Source organism: Nesoenas mayeri (genome assembly GCF_963082525.1).
Source record: "Nesoenas mayeri genome assembly, chromosome: 14".
Taxonomy (NCBI): Eukaryota; Metazoa; Chordata; class Aves; order Columbiformes; family Columbidae; genus Nesoenas; species Nesoenas mayeri.
The window spans coordinates 479548-495332 of NC_137556.1; the positions used below are offsets into that span (position 1 = coordinate 479548).

General features: G+C 58.1%; 1 protein-coding gene across 2 annotated transcripts in view; it reads left to right on the plus strand.

Annotated features, from left to right (window-relative positions):
* PPP2R2B (protein phosphatase 2 regulatory subunit Bbeta) overlaps positions 1-15785 on the plus strand; it is a gene marked incomplete at both ends in the record, with an annotated part of 56189 nt that overhangs the window by 10354 nt on the left and 30050 nt on the right. The window contains one exon of one of the 2 annotated variants that reach the window (XM_080352931.1): positions 4762-4831. The exons of the other annotated variant lie outside the window; for it this stretch is intronic. Coding sequence (XP_080209057.1) covers positions 4762-4831 — 70 coding nt within the window. Of the gene's footprint in view, positions 1-4761; positions 4832-15785 lie in introns of those variants that run through there. 2 annotated transcript variants of the gene reach the window in all.

The following is a 15785-nucleotide window of genomic DNA, read 5'->3' on the forward strand; positions in this document are numbered from 1 at the left end:
TACACACGTGGGCGTTCACACAGACGTGCGCGTTCACACAGACGTGTGCGTTCACACAGCCGTGCGCGTTTGCGGCCCGGCTCAGAGGAGCTGTTCTCAAGCAAAACCCGCTCCTTAGCATAGACTGTGCTCAACTGGTTCTGATGCACTGGTGCTGTAACATGTGGCCTTAATCTTCAGAAATGGCAAATCCTATTTACTGTGTAAGTATTTAAGCTAATTATATCTCTGATGTGAGGAACATGTGACAAACAGTTCACACTGTATCCTTTAAAGGACATTGAAGTCTCAGACCCTCATGAGATATTCTGTGCCTCATTCAATTTTTGGGGTATCATATGTGTTCTGCAGTGTATTTAGCAGTAACACAATTTGGTAATATAGATGCAATTAGTATATTATGGCTAGATCATCCATAAAGGAAGAAATAAGGGACAGCAGGGTTTTCCTGCACGCGCTGTGTTTGCATTGCGGTTGCACAGTTACGGTATTTGTTGCATTATAGGAGTGATTTGGTAAACAGAAACATAGTTTGTGTTCAGAAGAGCTGCGTCTGAAATCAAACCTGAAAACGTGGTTAAGAGAAGTTGTTGTTTCTTACCTGATACATACATGTCCCAGTCTGAACTCGCAGGAAGTTTCCACTCCGCGTTAGCCCTGGCAATCGCAGCGGTTGTCAGTTATCACCGCTTTCTGAAGAGCGGAGAACAAACTGTGGAACCTTGATCATTTAGCACAAGAGCGTTTCTTCTTCCAGATGGTTCTGCTGCAGTCACAGCTACTGAGACGTGCTGGCGGCGCCTGGTGCTGCGGCAGCGCCCGGGCCGGGCTGGCGCGGGGAGCTCTGTGCCCGCACGACCTGTCCTGCACAGAAACGCTCCACGTGCAGCACCTGGCACCATCCGAGCAAAATCTGTGTAGTTTTGCGCTGAATAAAAGTGTCCCGCGAGCTCAGTGGTAGCTATTGGGCATGTGCAAGGGGACAGCAGCGTTTGGGCTGGAGAGAAACCGCGCAAGAATCTCCCGAAGGCAATGAGCGCTGGGTGGGGCGGCTCGAAGAAAGGGCAATAGCGGTAAATAGGCAGAGGGAAGCTGTTTTCAGACATCTGCCCTTTCTGGTGTAAAATTCTTAGTGGGTAAAGAGTAAAAGGAAAGCAAGGCCTGGTAAAAGCCCAGGAGCTGGTCTGTGCGGTTGAAGATCCGAGGGAAGGCGCTGGGAGAGCAGCTGCTCCCCGCCCGGCCGGGTGTGCGGCAGCGCTCGTTACCGTGCGCTGTTAATCACGTACAGCTTGTACCAGCACCGGGAACGGTGCGGAGCAGGGCGGGAGGCCAAGGCGATCAATTTATCACACGACCTTTGGGAGGCAGAAGTCTTCGCCTGCTTTGCATTCAATGAACTGGTTCTTCCCGTCCCTGCCCCGCGGTCCTGACCCCTGTTCTCCGCGGTTCCTGACCGAGAGGCTGCAGCTCGCCCTCTGCGTCTGACCCGGCGGCTCCATTTGCTTGATCTTGCTTTAATCCAGTAAAATATTTGTCTTCCTGAAGTCATGCTAATTCAGGTTCATGTGATTGGGACTTCACCCTGGATACGGGTTATAGCTTCCCCAGCTTTCTTATGAGGCTTATAGCTGAAACTGTGAGAAACCGACTGCCTTGGTGCGGTGAGACCACAGCAGCGTCCTGCCGTGGGCTGCGAGAGAGCCGAGGGCGATTCCAGACAGGCGGGGGTCGCAGGAGCCGGGACCTGCCGTGGGGCTCGCGCATCCCCAGCACCCTGTCTGCGAGCCGAAGGACTTGGAGCAATCCCTGAGCACATGCGGAACGGGATGTGACGAGAGAATCGTACAAGAGCTCTAGGCGCTTTCCCTCTCAGAACGTTAATTCTACGACGAGACCTTCACTCAGATCAAAACCGAGGTGCCTTTGGTGCGAGCTGCAGGCGGCCGCTCAGCGCCGCGCTCCCGCGCCGAGATGCGCTGTGCGTGGGGGCTGCTCCCCTGCGCTGGGGGGTGCGGACAGCGGGGCACCCGTTGCGTTGTGCCCGTAGCTTGGTAAGTCTACAGACACTCCTTGGAGAAGGAACCGGAGCTGCCGGCCCTGTACCCGAGCGGGGACACGGAGCCGAGTGCTCCCGCTGCCGCCAGAGCTGCTCCGCGCAGCCCGGCCTCCCGCGGCGTCCAGCGCGCGGTGGTGCTGGGCCAGCGGTCTATAGATCACTCTTACAAGTTTAAAATCAAATTTGTTATTTAATAGTATGTCGAACAGTTAAGAAAATTAGGCTAGTGTTCTAACACAGACCAGTAATTATGAAAATAGACTTAGTACTCATGGGTATGAAGGTAAATTAAATGTGGTGGAAGAAGTTTTCTGCTGAGCATAGAATGGGAGGTTTTATTCAATTATTCTTAACACACTGCTTAGGTCCCCCAGAAACCTGTGTGTGGGAGCTCTTAAACCTGTTCTAATTGAAGCAGAAATCAGTGGAGTGTAAAGTGTCCTGGCTCTTCCAGAAATGTCCAAGTATATGACATGGTAGACACCAGGGGGTTGGAAAACAGTGACAGCTACAAGCTGACCTTCGGCGAATTTAATCTGCAAATGGATTCCTGCTTAGGACAGCTAATGCTTTTAGTTATTGTAAAGGCTCGTTCCTGGATTTTTAAAAGCTGAGAATAAATGGATTTCATGATGCAGCTCCTATGCGTATTGCATAACAAACAGGTGGCTTGCGGATGTATTTATGTGTTACAGTATATTGAAAAACTTTGCAGGACTTATGAATACATAATCATCATTCTTGCACAAAATAATTCTTCTAGTTAATAAAGGAGAAAGGACTTGGCACTTGTTGAAGTGGATATACACTGAGGATGGAGCCTGCTGGAAAGAAAGGGAAGGAGGACGAGGGTTTGTGTTTACATTGCTTAGCTAATATTTATAATCATTGCAGGGCTTGTTATTCAGCTGGGCATTGCCTTTTGGCTGAGGCTTGCCATCTGGGAGCCCAGGGGAGGATGGATATGGTAACATTTCCTTATTGAAAACTGGTCTTTTCTGTCATTTGGATTGTTAAGGTCGCTCCTGTGTCTTACACGCCATGCACAAGTGCACACCTGCAGGCAACACATGTCATAGCAGAGGGAGTGTGATTCCTGGGTGCAGGGTTTGGGCTTGGTTTTAACCTTTCTTTTCCTTCTGTCTCCTGCTGGGGGTTCGGATCCTTCCCTTCCCCTTGGAGATGAGACCACAGAGGTGTCCGCTGGCTCCTCCGCGTCCTGCTGGGCCGTGTTGCGATCTGGTCCCTGCTCGGTGCTGTGCACAAGGAGCTACCAGCGGCACACACGTTCTTTTTAAAGCGAGGTGTTACTGCTGTGCCTCCTTCTGGCCTGCAAGAGAGCGTGGGCAAATGCATCTCTGCTCTTTGCCACGGAACCACGGCCAGGTCCTGTGCCTCGTCACAGTGAGCAGGTTCAGACTAACCCGTGGATCTCATCCACTGCAGCCGAGTGCAGTGTCAGCCACAAACACAATGATTTGCTTAATTTAAACATGTGCCTGGTGATTATAGGAAGGAACTCACATTCCAGAATAGTTCCATGAAGGCTTTGGGCATGGACACTTCAGGTTCACACCTGTCTGATGAATGCTTCCAGCTTGTCACATCAGTGATCCCTGTATTGATGAATGGCCTGTGGTGTGATGTGGTTGACTGACAAATCCTCGAAGTTATGTGTGTGTATGAGTGAGCGCTGAGTTCTCCAGGGTGCAGCTTTACAGTGCCTTATATCATCCTCCACATGACAGCGTCGGGCAGCGGCTTGGGGAGGCAGGCGGCTGAGAGCCGGGGGCTTCACCTTCCTCACGGGGCAGGAAGAGCTTTCCCTCTCTCCTGCCTCCTGTCCGAGGGACCCACGTGCTCCTCCAGAGGGGAGCGGCGGTGGCGTGGAGTGCCCTGTCCACCAAACGTGCATACCGGAGCTACTGGAGTCCTCCCGCCTTCTCGCTCAGAGATGCTCTCTCCTGCACTTCCCCTGAAATCATCAGCTCCCAAGGAGGAAATGCAGTCCCAGTAGAATAATAGCTTAGGCCATAAAATCTTGGACCTTCCCAATGAGATTTTAGTTATGATACTACAGTTAGGAGAGGAAATAGAGCTGCAGTGCACCTCTGTATTTACAGTGTTATCCAGCATCTTTGTCCATTCCTTCTGCATCCCTTATTTCCCCTCCAGTCCCAGTAACAATAACTCTCCACACTGGTGTGGCACTGGGCTGTCAAGACAGTTCCAATGGTGTGACAGTGTGAGCCTGGAAGGGCACACATCTCATCACCGGTGGACTGGCTGCCTCCATGGTCTTTGCTGCATCCCCTGTCCCAAGACACCCGGTCCTTACAAGCTGTGCCTCTTTTTTCTATAAATTTCTATAAATAAGGGCCTGGTGTCAGGCTCCGGCTGTGTTCTTGTGGCTCCTTCAGGCAGGAGCTTCCTCGGGGGCAGGAGCATCTCCAAGCGGGAACATCCCCCGGGCGCAGGTGCGTCCCCGGGCAGGCGCATCCCCGGGGCAGGGGCAGCGCCGCGCTCCGCCCGCCCGGGCCGTGCCGTGCGGAGCCGTATGGGAGGAGCCAGCGGGCTCCCCCGCCCCTGCGCCCCCCCCTCCGCCGCCGCATTTCGCGGCCGGCCGCCGCGGAGCAGGGCGCGGGGGGGGATGATGGATCCGCGGCTGCGGCTGCTGACGCCCCGCGCCCGCCAGCCCGCTGTCAATGGAGGAGGACGTTGAGACCCGCAAGATCAGCAGCAGTTTCCTGCGAGACCACAGCTATGCCACGGAAGGTGAGCGAGTGCCGCGGGGCGGCGGCCGCTGCCCGTCCGCAGCAGGTGGGGGCCGCCCCCCCAGTCCCTGGCATCCGCCCGCATCCCCCCGCATCTTCCCCGCGGCTCCTCGGGCCGCTCCGGCGGGGCTGCTGCTGGAGCCGGGGCCGGGCGCCGCTCCTCGCCGGCCGGGCCGGGCAGCCCCGCGGCGGTGGCGGGGGCCGGGGCGGCGGTCCCGGAGGGTCCGTGCGGGCTGCGCCGGCCCCGCTCCGGTGACTCAGCAGCGCCGGACCCGCTGGATTCCCACCGCCCTCCCGCCGGGCCGGGCGCCCCCGAACCGGGCATGCGGGGTCCAGCCCCCCGCACGCTGGGGCCGCCGCGCTCGGCCGGGCTGGTCCCTCTGCGGCTGCGGGGGCAGCCGCCCGGTACCCGGCTCGTCGGTGCCGCGGCCGCCGCCGAGCCCGAGAACCGCAGCCGCAGCGCCCTGGGCGCGCAGCCCGGGGCGCCCGGAGCCCCGGCCCTGCCTGGCCCCTCCGGGAGCCCCCGCGCCTTCACCCGCCGCTGGGCGCCTCCAGCGCCTGGGGCGGCCGGCGGGAGCAGGGAGAGCCCGGGCCGGTCCCCTGGCCCTTCCCCGGCGGAGCGGAGCCCGCGGGGCCGGTGCCGCTGCCCCGCCGGGCCGGGCGCTGCTGCTGGCTGCTGGGCTCGCTGGGAGCTGCGGGATGCGGTGGGCGGGCGGCTGCAGAACGGGCTTCATTAGCTTGTGACTACATTAGTGGCTTCCGCAGGTAGCGTGTGACTGTGTGCGTGTGGTTGGGAAATACGGCAAATACCGGTGCAATTCTTGTTACTGGAGTTAAATAGTTGTCTCAGGGCTGGTTTTCCTACGTGCTTCTGCAAGCAGAAATACGTATTCTGACTTGTGTGTTGCAGAGGTGAGGAGATGCCAAAACTGTGAGACATGGATAATGTCATAGCCCTGGCAAAGCTCATGGGTGCATTGGAACATGGTTTCCCGTAATGGCTCGGGGAGCGGAGGAGATTGTGTGGCCATGTTCAGTTCAGGCATTGGAAAGTGAGCTGCAGCCTGCACATGATGCTGCAGCCTGCCACAAAGAGGCAAGCTCCAGCAGCCAGGGTGGTGATGGAGGGACGGAGATGTAGCAGCAGCTGCCTCTGCTGCCGTGCCTGACAGCCAAGGAGCTGGTGACTTCACATCGGCTCCATCACAACCTCCTTTTGCTCCCTTACCTCAGGAGGAGAATGCAGCTGCTGTAAAGCAAAATCAACCTCCCCATCCCTCCCAGTAGCACTGACCCTTTGCATGAAACTTCAGAAAACAGACTCCACACCAGAGAATCTGAACAGGCTTATTAATAGCTTAATTAGTAGCTGAAGAGGCTTTCCCATACTGTTTCATTCTCCTAAGGCTCTAGAGGAAGCCAACATAGGACCAGACTTCAGGAATTTTGTGACTCCAGAACAAGGCTAAAGGAGGGTTTATCTAGCAGAAAACTCTGCGGCTTGATATGGTAACGGAAAGCTCTGGATAACTGGTGATCCACAGAAAATGGTCACATGCAGTTTGGGTTGCTTGTGTGTAGCTGAAACGCAAGTGGCAGCCCCAGGACGGGGTGGGGGGGTTGCCCCAGGACGGGGGTGGGGGGGTTGCCCCAGGACGGGGGTGGGGGGGTTGCCCCAGGACAGGGGTGGGGGGGTTGCCCCAGGACGGGGTGGGGGGGTTGCCCCAGGACGAGGGGTGTTGCCCCGGTGTGTCCCGGACCTGGCTGCTCTCTTCGGGTGTCTCGTGCTGCAGGGCCACCTGGCGCACAGACACACAGAGACCACGCTGGCTTCTTCACAACCAGTTTGCCAGCACGGGGGTGGAGGGAAGTTTTGGTGGGGAGGGATGGTGCGAGGCGCTTCCTAGAGGGCGGTTTGGTCAGGATGGGGCTGAGATTCCTCCTGTACTTCCCAGTCACCTGGCTGGTGTTGCCTTGTGCTGCGGTCCATGGAAGGGTGAACTTGCCATCGCTGCACTGTAAAGGCAGCTGTAGGAGCCAGCAAATAAAAAATGGGTAGGTAGCTGCCCTGTTGTTACCTGCTGAGAACTCTTGCTGCCCGGCTGGGAGGGTGGAGGGTTGAAGTGAGCCTGCGGTGAGTTTAGCCCCAGACGCCAGGAGGTCTGGGTGTTTTCCATCTCGAGAGTTCAGTGATAAGATCCACTCTGTGCAGTAGTTAGTGGTGAATTTCTCCAAGCTGTAAGCAGGCTTTTGCAGAAGAGTCTTGTGTGTCACACTAGAAAACCCCAGCAAAGCCCTCACAGAAATGAAGCAGCCAGAAGGGTTAGTGCAGCAGGCACCGGCTGCGCAGGGCGATCCCCGCGGCCGCGGGAGGAGGGACGGGAGGCTGCTTGGCTGTGCCAGCTGGGGGTGTCTCTTCACCTCACGCTGTTCAGGGTTTCTGATTTTCCACACACTTGTTCTGCTAGAGGAAGGCTGAATGCACTTGGAAATGGTCGATATCGCTAGTGGGGAAAGAATCAAGGAAGATAATCCGGTTTTATTTTTTCTGTATGTGAAAGCAGAACGTGTCTAAAACGATGTGGTTGGTAACCTGTCATCCTTTTAAAAAAAACCAAAACCCTTCCAAAGCCTGCTCAGAATGTGAATACTTGCTTTGGAAATGAAGGTGTCTCTGCTGTGTCAACTGAGGGAACAAACAGGGCTCCATGATGTGGTTTAGTGAAGTGCTGGTGTCACTTAAATAGGTCTGGTATTTTTATGCAAATGCGGGCTGAGGATGGTGTTTCAAAAGCGCACACTTGACTGCCTCCTTCGTGTGCGGTGCTCCGAGTCCTGCTAATGAAGGAGAGGCCGCCCTGGTGCGAATTCCCCTCTGGCTGCCAGGGAGCGAGAAGCTGCAGAGGTGCCGTGCGCGTCCCAGGGCGGCACAGAGTCCGGCTGGGTCGCGGAGCTGGGGGCGCTGGTCTCAGGGCCGTGCCAGGGGGGTTGTTTGCTGGCTCGGACGTCGCGGCACGGCCTCAGAATGGCGGGTCTCGTGTGAAGAATGCCCAGAAAATATGCTCGGTTTGTTCTGCTGCATAAACCCATCTTGATTCGCATTCTGCTGAGTGCCCAGTCAAAAGTAGGACAAATTGAGACTATTTGAATACAAACAAACCGTTTGAGTAGCTTCCACTTTGAGATGTGCTTGCTAGGGATGTTGAAGGGCCCTTCACTTCCTGCAAGGCTGACCCATTTCCAGTAGCTTGCCCCAAAACACCCATCTGAAGTCTCCAGGCTGTGGGTGTGACCGTTCTTGTGTAGCATTGCTGTGCTGGGTAGGTCTCTGGGTCCTCTCCGTGGCTCATGGTTGGGCAAACACCAAACAAAGGAGGCACGGTGTGAACGCTGGTTGTGCGCTCCCTGCCCTGCGGAGCGGCCGCTGTGCCGAGCCCTGCGCTCAGCGGCTTGGGTGGCGCAGGAGCCGTGGCTGCGGTGGCTCAGCCCCGCGGGACAGCACCTCCTGAGTGAGGGTGTTCTGTGTGCGTAGCCACCTGCTCCATGGCAGGGCCGGGTCGCCGGGAGAGGGGAGGGATGCCGAGCCGAGAGCAGAGGGATGCTGAGCCAGGAGGAGGGATGCCGAGCAGAGAGAAGAGGGGCGGGATGCTGAGTGCCGTGTTAGCCTGGGGGAAGTGGGTCCCTCCTGGGGCAGGGGTTATGGCTGCAGTGCTGGCTTGAGGCCGAGGCCAGATTGGCACTGCCTGTCCACAAGCTGCGAGCTTGGCCGGGAGCATGGCCGCTGTGCGTGTCCCCCTCGGCAGGGCGGGATCCTCCTCTCCAGCTCTGTCTCCATCCCCTTCTGATGCTGCCGCTCCAAAGAGTGAGCTCGCAGCACTCAGCCCTACAACAGTGGTGGCTGGGCGACCCTTTTGCATGGAGACATATTCTTTAATCTCCTTGAGGAGTGTTTCCCAAAATGAATAGATTTTGCTGTTGAGAAATCTATCATTAAGCCTTCATTTCCTTTTCCCAGTTTAATCCTGTTATGCCCAGCTGTAACCCCCGTGGCTCTCCCAGTTGTTCCCATCCTGCCTTTGTCCCCGTCCCGCATCGTGCTGCGGGGAGGAGCTCTGATGTCGGTTCTGCTCTGCCCCGAACCCGGGACGTGGCTGTGCCTGTCGCCCCCGGCACCGCGATGGGTCCTTTGGGTACCCGGGAGCCGTCGGATGCGTGAGCAGCCTCCGCGTGCGGCAGAGCACGAGTTCAGGTTCTTCTCTTCTGGGAGAGCGAAGCAGCACAGGCAGTTAACACCTGAGCAGCCGGGCGCCTCCCGCCGGGAGCGTGTTCCTCCCCGCGGCTCCAGAAGGAGCTCGGGGCTGGCCACAGCCGCAGCCTGGGTTGTGCTATGCTGGCTCCCTGAAGCTTTTATACTTTCTGGGTCAGTTTGCTAAGAGCTCTCTGTGGGCAGCGACAGCGGCTCTTAAAAAGTCTGTGTGTAGTGCCCAGAAAAGCCTGAAGTGAGATGTTTTCCCGCAGTGCTGGCCTCAGGGTGAGAGCTGTCGGGTGTTCTTGTTGTCACAAATGATGTGAGTTGCTGTTTGGGGATCATCTGGATTGGGATTTAATAAATCCGGGAACCTCCTTGAAGTTGTTTTATCACATAAGTACTTTGATTACGAAACATGGTCCCATCTTTATGCTTTTTATTTATAAACATGTACTATGTTTAGAGCTCTTTTCCTCTCCCTGAGCCTGTGCTCCAGCCAGGTTGGAAGGACCCACGGACACGTCTCCTTCTGTCTAATCTGCGATCACTGCGAGGAGGGCAGTGTAACTCAGCTGTTTGTAGTGCACTGCGTCAAAGCCGCTTTGGGCATTCTTTAATCCAGGGATTAACAGGAGAATAGATGTGCCTGGGGACTCTGTAATCTGGGGATTACGGAGAGGACCAGGAGCCGGTGATGATGCAGATGGGCTGTGCAAGTGCCCATTGCTGGTGATGGCACCTGGGGGGGTGGCACCGTCTGCAGCGATGGGGCTTGGCGGGTCCCCATCGGGACCTGCTCGGCGCTGGGGAAAGCCGGGTCGCTCCCAGCAGCCACGGGGAGTGCTCTGGCCTTCAAACCCGGCGGTGCCCCAGCCCTGCTGCTGTAGGGGTCTGTCTGCTCCGGGGACCGGCTGCGTTGGCTGGAAACCCACCCCCGGTGTTCCCGCCCGGCCTGCTGCGGCTGCTGGCACCGGGCAGCCCCGTCCTCGGGTTTCCAGAGGGGTCTGGGGTCCCGGTGACTGGTGGTGGAGGTCCCAGTGCTAACACAGCAGCTCTCCCCATGCCCCTCCCGTCCTGTCCCCTCTGTGCCCCTCTGCTTTGTGTCTCGCCTTTGGCGTGCGTGCGGTCTGCAGAACGCTGGTGTCTCATCAGAGGGTTTGCTGGGCAGGTGGGTGATCTCTGTGGGTCACCGTGACCTTGTTGTGCTTGTGCTGCAGGGCTGGCAGGTGATGCAAAGCATTTAGTGCTCCCGCTCTTCCCGCAGCCGCGGGCGTGCGTGGGGCTGCGTGCGGGGGCCGGGGCGGAGGCGCAGGGAGCGCCGGGGGAAGCGTCGGGAGCTCCGCGGAGCAGCCGGCAGGTGAAGGGGGGACTTCAGAACCCTCCATGGGATAGTCAACCCTTGTGGTCTTCTGGTATCTGCAAGAAGAGACTGGACAAGGTATGGAAAGCTGTCAGGTTTACTGAACACAGAGGGACCACCTCTGGCTGGGAAGGCCTCTGAGCTGAAGGTTGTGAGAGGGTGGGAGAGTATTGGTGGTAACACGTTATGATGTTGCCTTGTTTGTGTGCATTTCCTGTTGGCTGGAGGTGGAATACTGGGCTGGGATGTGCTTTTGGTTTGACGCAGTATGGCCTTGCTCCTGGACAGGGTTCTTGTGGTCGCTTGTGTGAACGAGAGTCTGCAGACCCCAAATGCCTCCTCCCCAGCGAGTTCCTGTGCCTGGCAGGTCAGCAGGCGCTGGGGCTCAGTGGCGAGTGCTGCGGCAGACCAGGTCATCATCAGCACTGTGGATTCCGGGGGTCACAGCAGAGCTGTCCTGCTGCCGGGGCTCGGTGGTGCTCGGCTGCGGGAACACACATTTGTGGAAGAGACCCTTAGAGAGAAGTCCCAGCTGCTGGGGCTGCGGGAAGTGCCACTGGTGTGGGCTGGTGGCTCCCGTCACCGCGGTGAGAGGCGTGCACCGGCTCGTGCAGAGGTGGGACCCGCGGAGCCGCGCACGTAGCGGTGCCGAGGTGCGTTGACGTGGCAGGGTGCTGATCAGGCAGGTTAAAAATAGCAGCTGCTTCCTCCCTGCTCCTCCCGGTCTCGGCTGCGCGACTGCTCATGCCGATGTGCTGAGCAGGCACAAAGGCCCGGCTGCAGCCGAGCGGTGCCGCGCAGCCCGGTACCGCGGGGAGATGCCGGCGGTGCTGTACAGCCGTGGGGCTGGAGCAGGCATCTGGGGTGCCCAGCGACAGCGGAGCTGCTGCACAGCAGGTCTGCCTGGAGCTGGCGGGCAAACTCCAGAACACCCACTGACTTCTCGTCTCAGCACCTCTGCACGGTGCTACCGTGACTCCTGGGTGCCCGGCAGCCCTGTGCGGTGGCACCTGAGCTCCTCGCAGCCCTCCCAGCGTCCCCCCGGTGCTGGGCCCTCGTGCAGGGCAGGCCCGGCACCGGCGCAGGCACGCCGCGCTGCCGGGAAGGCCGGGGGATCCGTGGCCGTCCTGCCCCAGCACCTGGGCACCGCAGCCCAGACGTGGACACACGTGTGTTGTTCATGCGTTGTCAGAAACGCTGTGCACAGCTTGCGTCCCTGCTGCCCTTCCCGATAAAGGCGTAACTGAGCCGTCAGACTCAATGTCTCCATTCAGAGCAGTTCTTCCAGCACCAGTTGTTATTTTTCTCGTGATGCCTTGTGAGCCTGATTTCTTGAGGGGAAATGTTTGAGGGTCTTTGAGTGGTTTTGTTCTCCCATAGCAGCCGCAGTCCCAGACGGAGCGGGAACGGTGCTGCCTGTCCCACCGTGTGCCGCTGGCACAAACCGGTGGAACCCGCTCTGCGTGGCGGTGAGTCCTGGGCGCCGCTGTCGCCCCTGACGTCCTCGCGTTGTTCCCCATCAGGTTTGCAGTTGCATCCAGCAGTTAACTGAGCTGGGATGATTTCTTGCTCCGCCGTTGGTAACTGAACACAGCAGATGGCTCCTGGCCTGGGCGAGCTGCAGCCCCTCTGCTTGCCGGGCACCACGTGGACGAGCAGAGTGAGGCGACAAGCGCGTGGAACAGTCCGAGGAAGCACCCTTCGTGGTGCTTTACCTTTTTGTCGAGGCTTCCCTGTAACCTGTGTGTTTTCCATGAGCAGTGCAGACTTTACACTTCCTAAGTCAGGCTGAAGCTTGTGGGGAGCTGTTGGGCGCAGCGGTGCAGCGCTCCGGGCAGGGCTGGCCCGTCCCCGACCCCGCGTGCTGTGGCGGGTGCTGGCGCTGGCTGGCGGAGGAGCCGTGCCCCAGGACGCTGCCGCTGTCTCGTCTCGGGGATGGAGGCTCTGCTCAGTTCGTGGAGGAGCCGCTTGGTCCGTGCCTGGAGCAGGTGTGAGAGGAGTCCCGAAGTGGCCGCCCCTCCTCGGTGAGGTACCCGCTGCCTGCCGGGGCAGCCACGGTGCTTCTGGTGCCTGTTGGTGTGCGGTGAGCAGAGTGACAGCTGCCGGGAGGGACAGACGGGCTGTGGCCCCCGGGCTATGGGGGCGGGAAGGGAGCCCTCCTGGCACAGCATCTGGGGACCAGGCAGGTGGCTGTGAGATTCCTGTGGTTTTTCTGGTTTGCTTTGGGTTTTGGTCTTTAGCTCCTTACGCCTCCTGCAATCGGGCCCTCGCCGCAGCTCCAGGTCACTGTGTTCTGGGATAGCTTACAGAGGGGGTACTTTGAGGAGCCCTGTGTACCTTGGGAAGAGAGAAGAACGCAGAACAGCTCAGGAGCTTTTTCTTGCGGGTTTGTCTGCATTGTACAGAATTGCTCTGCAGCCTTTTTGTTTCCTTCACAAACTGTTTTCTTGCTTGCTCGTGTGCAGCAAGTCAGCCGCTCAGCAGCGTGCGATGGACCCAACGCTGTGCTAAAGCAGATCCTGCAAATAGAAATAGAATGACTGAATAGTAATAGAAAAACTGAAATAGAAGCCAGAAACCAAACCAGACAACTAATCTCCCATTTCGATCTTCTCTGTCCTGCATATCAGTTGATTCCCTAGTGCAGTCATAAACGACAACCATTATCTCAGCTTCCCGAGTCTGCAAACAAATTGCTGTGATTTTCCTACCCTTGGATCAGTCCGTATCCATATTCTCTGAATAACAATAAAACATTAATGGAGATAAAGACTGTTATCTCCCTCATGTCTATTTTGTCATTGGAATAACAACTTTAAATGTTAAGAGTGCTGAGATTTATAGATGCCAACCCTCCTCAGCAAAAATAAATCATGTTCCATAGTGCACATTACCATTTATTGCTGCTGTATTATCTGAAGCCAGAGTGGGTGTTAACCCTGTGGTAACATCCTCAAAGGGGATTTTAAATAGTTTTGTAATTTGATTTAAAGATTCTATTGGCTGCCTGGTTTGGCCTGCAACTCATTTTAGTGCAGAGTATTGAAGTGGAAACTGCCCCAAAGTGCTCCCCAACAAGTGCGGCAGCAGGAGGAGCCCCAGGTCCTGACATGGTGTCAGATTCTGCGAACCCAGCCACACACGTGGCTTCCCGAATATGCTCTTTGCTAAGGTTTTGTAGACGTTGGGAGACCGCTGGGTTTTTTAGTGTCATCTTGGTGTTTTCATTCTTGCCACAGAAGTCCTCAGTGGCATGGGCGTTGATAGCAAGGTGACCGCATTTGAGTTGTTATTTAACAGCCGCCAGCCCCGGCATGCTGACCCGCTCGGGGACAGCGCCGTGTCCCCACGATGACAGTCGGCTGGCTGGGTGTCCCAGTCACCCCGGTCACCGTGGCGCTGCGGCAGGGCCAGGGCAGTGCGGGGACCCTGCCCGTGCCGCTGTGTCACACGTGGCCTCGGTGGTGAGTCCTGAGACGTTGCCTTGCATCCCCTCTGTCGGCTCTGTGGGTAAAGGAAAAGCAGCCCGACGGATGGAAAGGAGCCTGTCTGCACCCATGGGCTGCTGACAGCTGGGGTCTGCAGCGGATCACAGCCCCAGCTGGGATGACACGTTGCTTCGCTTGTAGGCTGAGTAAACTTTGGGGAGTGAGGAGGGGCGGGAGGTGGGGAGTGCAGAGCAGCCGTCCCTGGGGGCTCTGCCTCCCCACAGAGCTCAGAGCCACGGGCCCACAGCCACCCGGCGTCGGGGAGCCTGTGTCTGCTTCAACACCTGGCTCCTGCCCGTTAAACTCGCTCAGGTGCGCGGTGCAGAACGCTGAGCGCTTGTACTCCAGTGTTCATGGCACAGCTGCCACTAAAACCTCCTGCCAGGAGCGCGTCTCTGAGTGCTGTGCATTGGGGCATCCAGCCCCCGGGAAACGGCTGGAGAGCCGCGGTGTGCGGGCATGGGCTGCGCGGCCAGCACCGCCCGCTGCGGAAGCGGGAGCTCTGCCCGCAGGTCCCCGGTGTGCGGGCATGGGCAGTGCCACCTGCGGGAGCTGTGCCCACAGGTCCCTGGTGTGCAGGTGTGGGCAGTGCCACCTGCGGGAGCTGTGCCCACAGGTCCCTGGTGTGTGGGTGTGGGCAGTGCCACCTGCGGGAGCTGTGCCCACAGGTCCCTGGTGTGTGGGTGTGGGCAGTGCCGCCTGCGGGAGCTGTGCCCACAGGTCCCTGGTGTGCAGGTGTGGGCAGTGCCGCCTGCGGGAGCTGTGCCCACAGGTCCCTGGTGTGTGGGTGTGGGCAGTGCCGCCTGCGGGAGCTGTGCCCGCAGGTCCCCGGTGTGCGGGTGTGGGCAGTGCCGCCTGCGGGAGCTGTGCCCACAGGTCCCCGGTGTGCGGGTGTGGGCAGTGCCGCCTGTGGGAGCGGGAGCTGTGCCCGCAGGTCCCCGGTGTGCGGGTGTGGGCAGTGCCGCCTGTGGGAAGGGGAGCTGTGCCCGCAGGTCCCTGCTTGGCTGCTGTTTAGGGGTGTCTTGGATGGGGAGGGTGGCCCTCGGGGCAGGAGGGGACCCTGTCATGGCTCTGCTGCGGCATCCCATGGGAACCTGTGGAACAGCTGGGGGTACTGGGAGAGCCCAGCTCCCTCATCGCCCAGGTGTTCTGCCATAAAACACTGTTATGGGTCCTGGGTGCTGAGCGCTGGGCTGTACAGCTCTGCTGCGCTCTCTGAATGTCAGAATGAGAGCTCTGCACTGAGAAAATGAGGCACCTCATGTTTCCTGAGTGAGCAAAATGGCTTTCATGACCATTGTTGGTCTTTGTTCTGCTGAGATAACAGGGTTGTCCAGGAGACAGGAAAGGCTGTCACCCAGCCACCTGCAGCAGGAGGTCATCTCAGTGTTTTTGTGGGGTGTTACAAAAGGGAGCTAAGCATTTTACACTTTTAATCTGAATTCTCTGAACACTTATAGGTAGATACATGTAAGATTAATTCCTTTCCAAAGCTACGTGTATCAAGTGATTTCTGCCTGTCTGGCAGGCAGGGGAAGCCTCTGTTATGAGCAGGTTGGTGGCTCCTGGCTCAGGACGCTCGCCGCATTGGAGCAGGAGGTGCAGCCGGCCGCGGGACGCTGCGCCCGGCAGGGCTGGAACCCGCTCTGGTGAGCCGACCGTGGAAACGTCTGCGTGGGACGGGAGGGGGAGGACTGGAGATGTGGTTTCTGAGAGCCCTCCCTCACAATCCCTACATCCGCTTGGCCTCGGCTGCGGTAGGATGGCAGACCCCTCATTACAATAACAGCACGAGCAGTGGTGCTTTGTAGCTGGTTCCCCACTGGAAATCTCTGGCGAGCAGCAGTGGTGTGCCAGA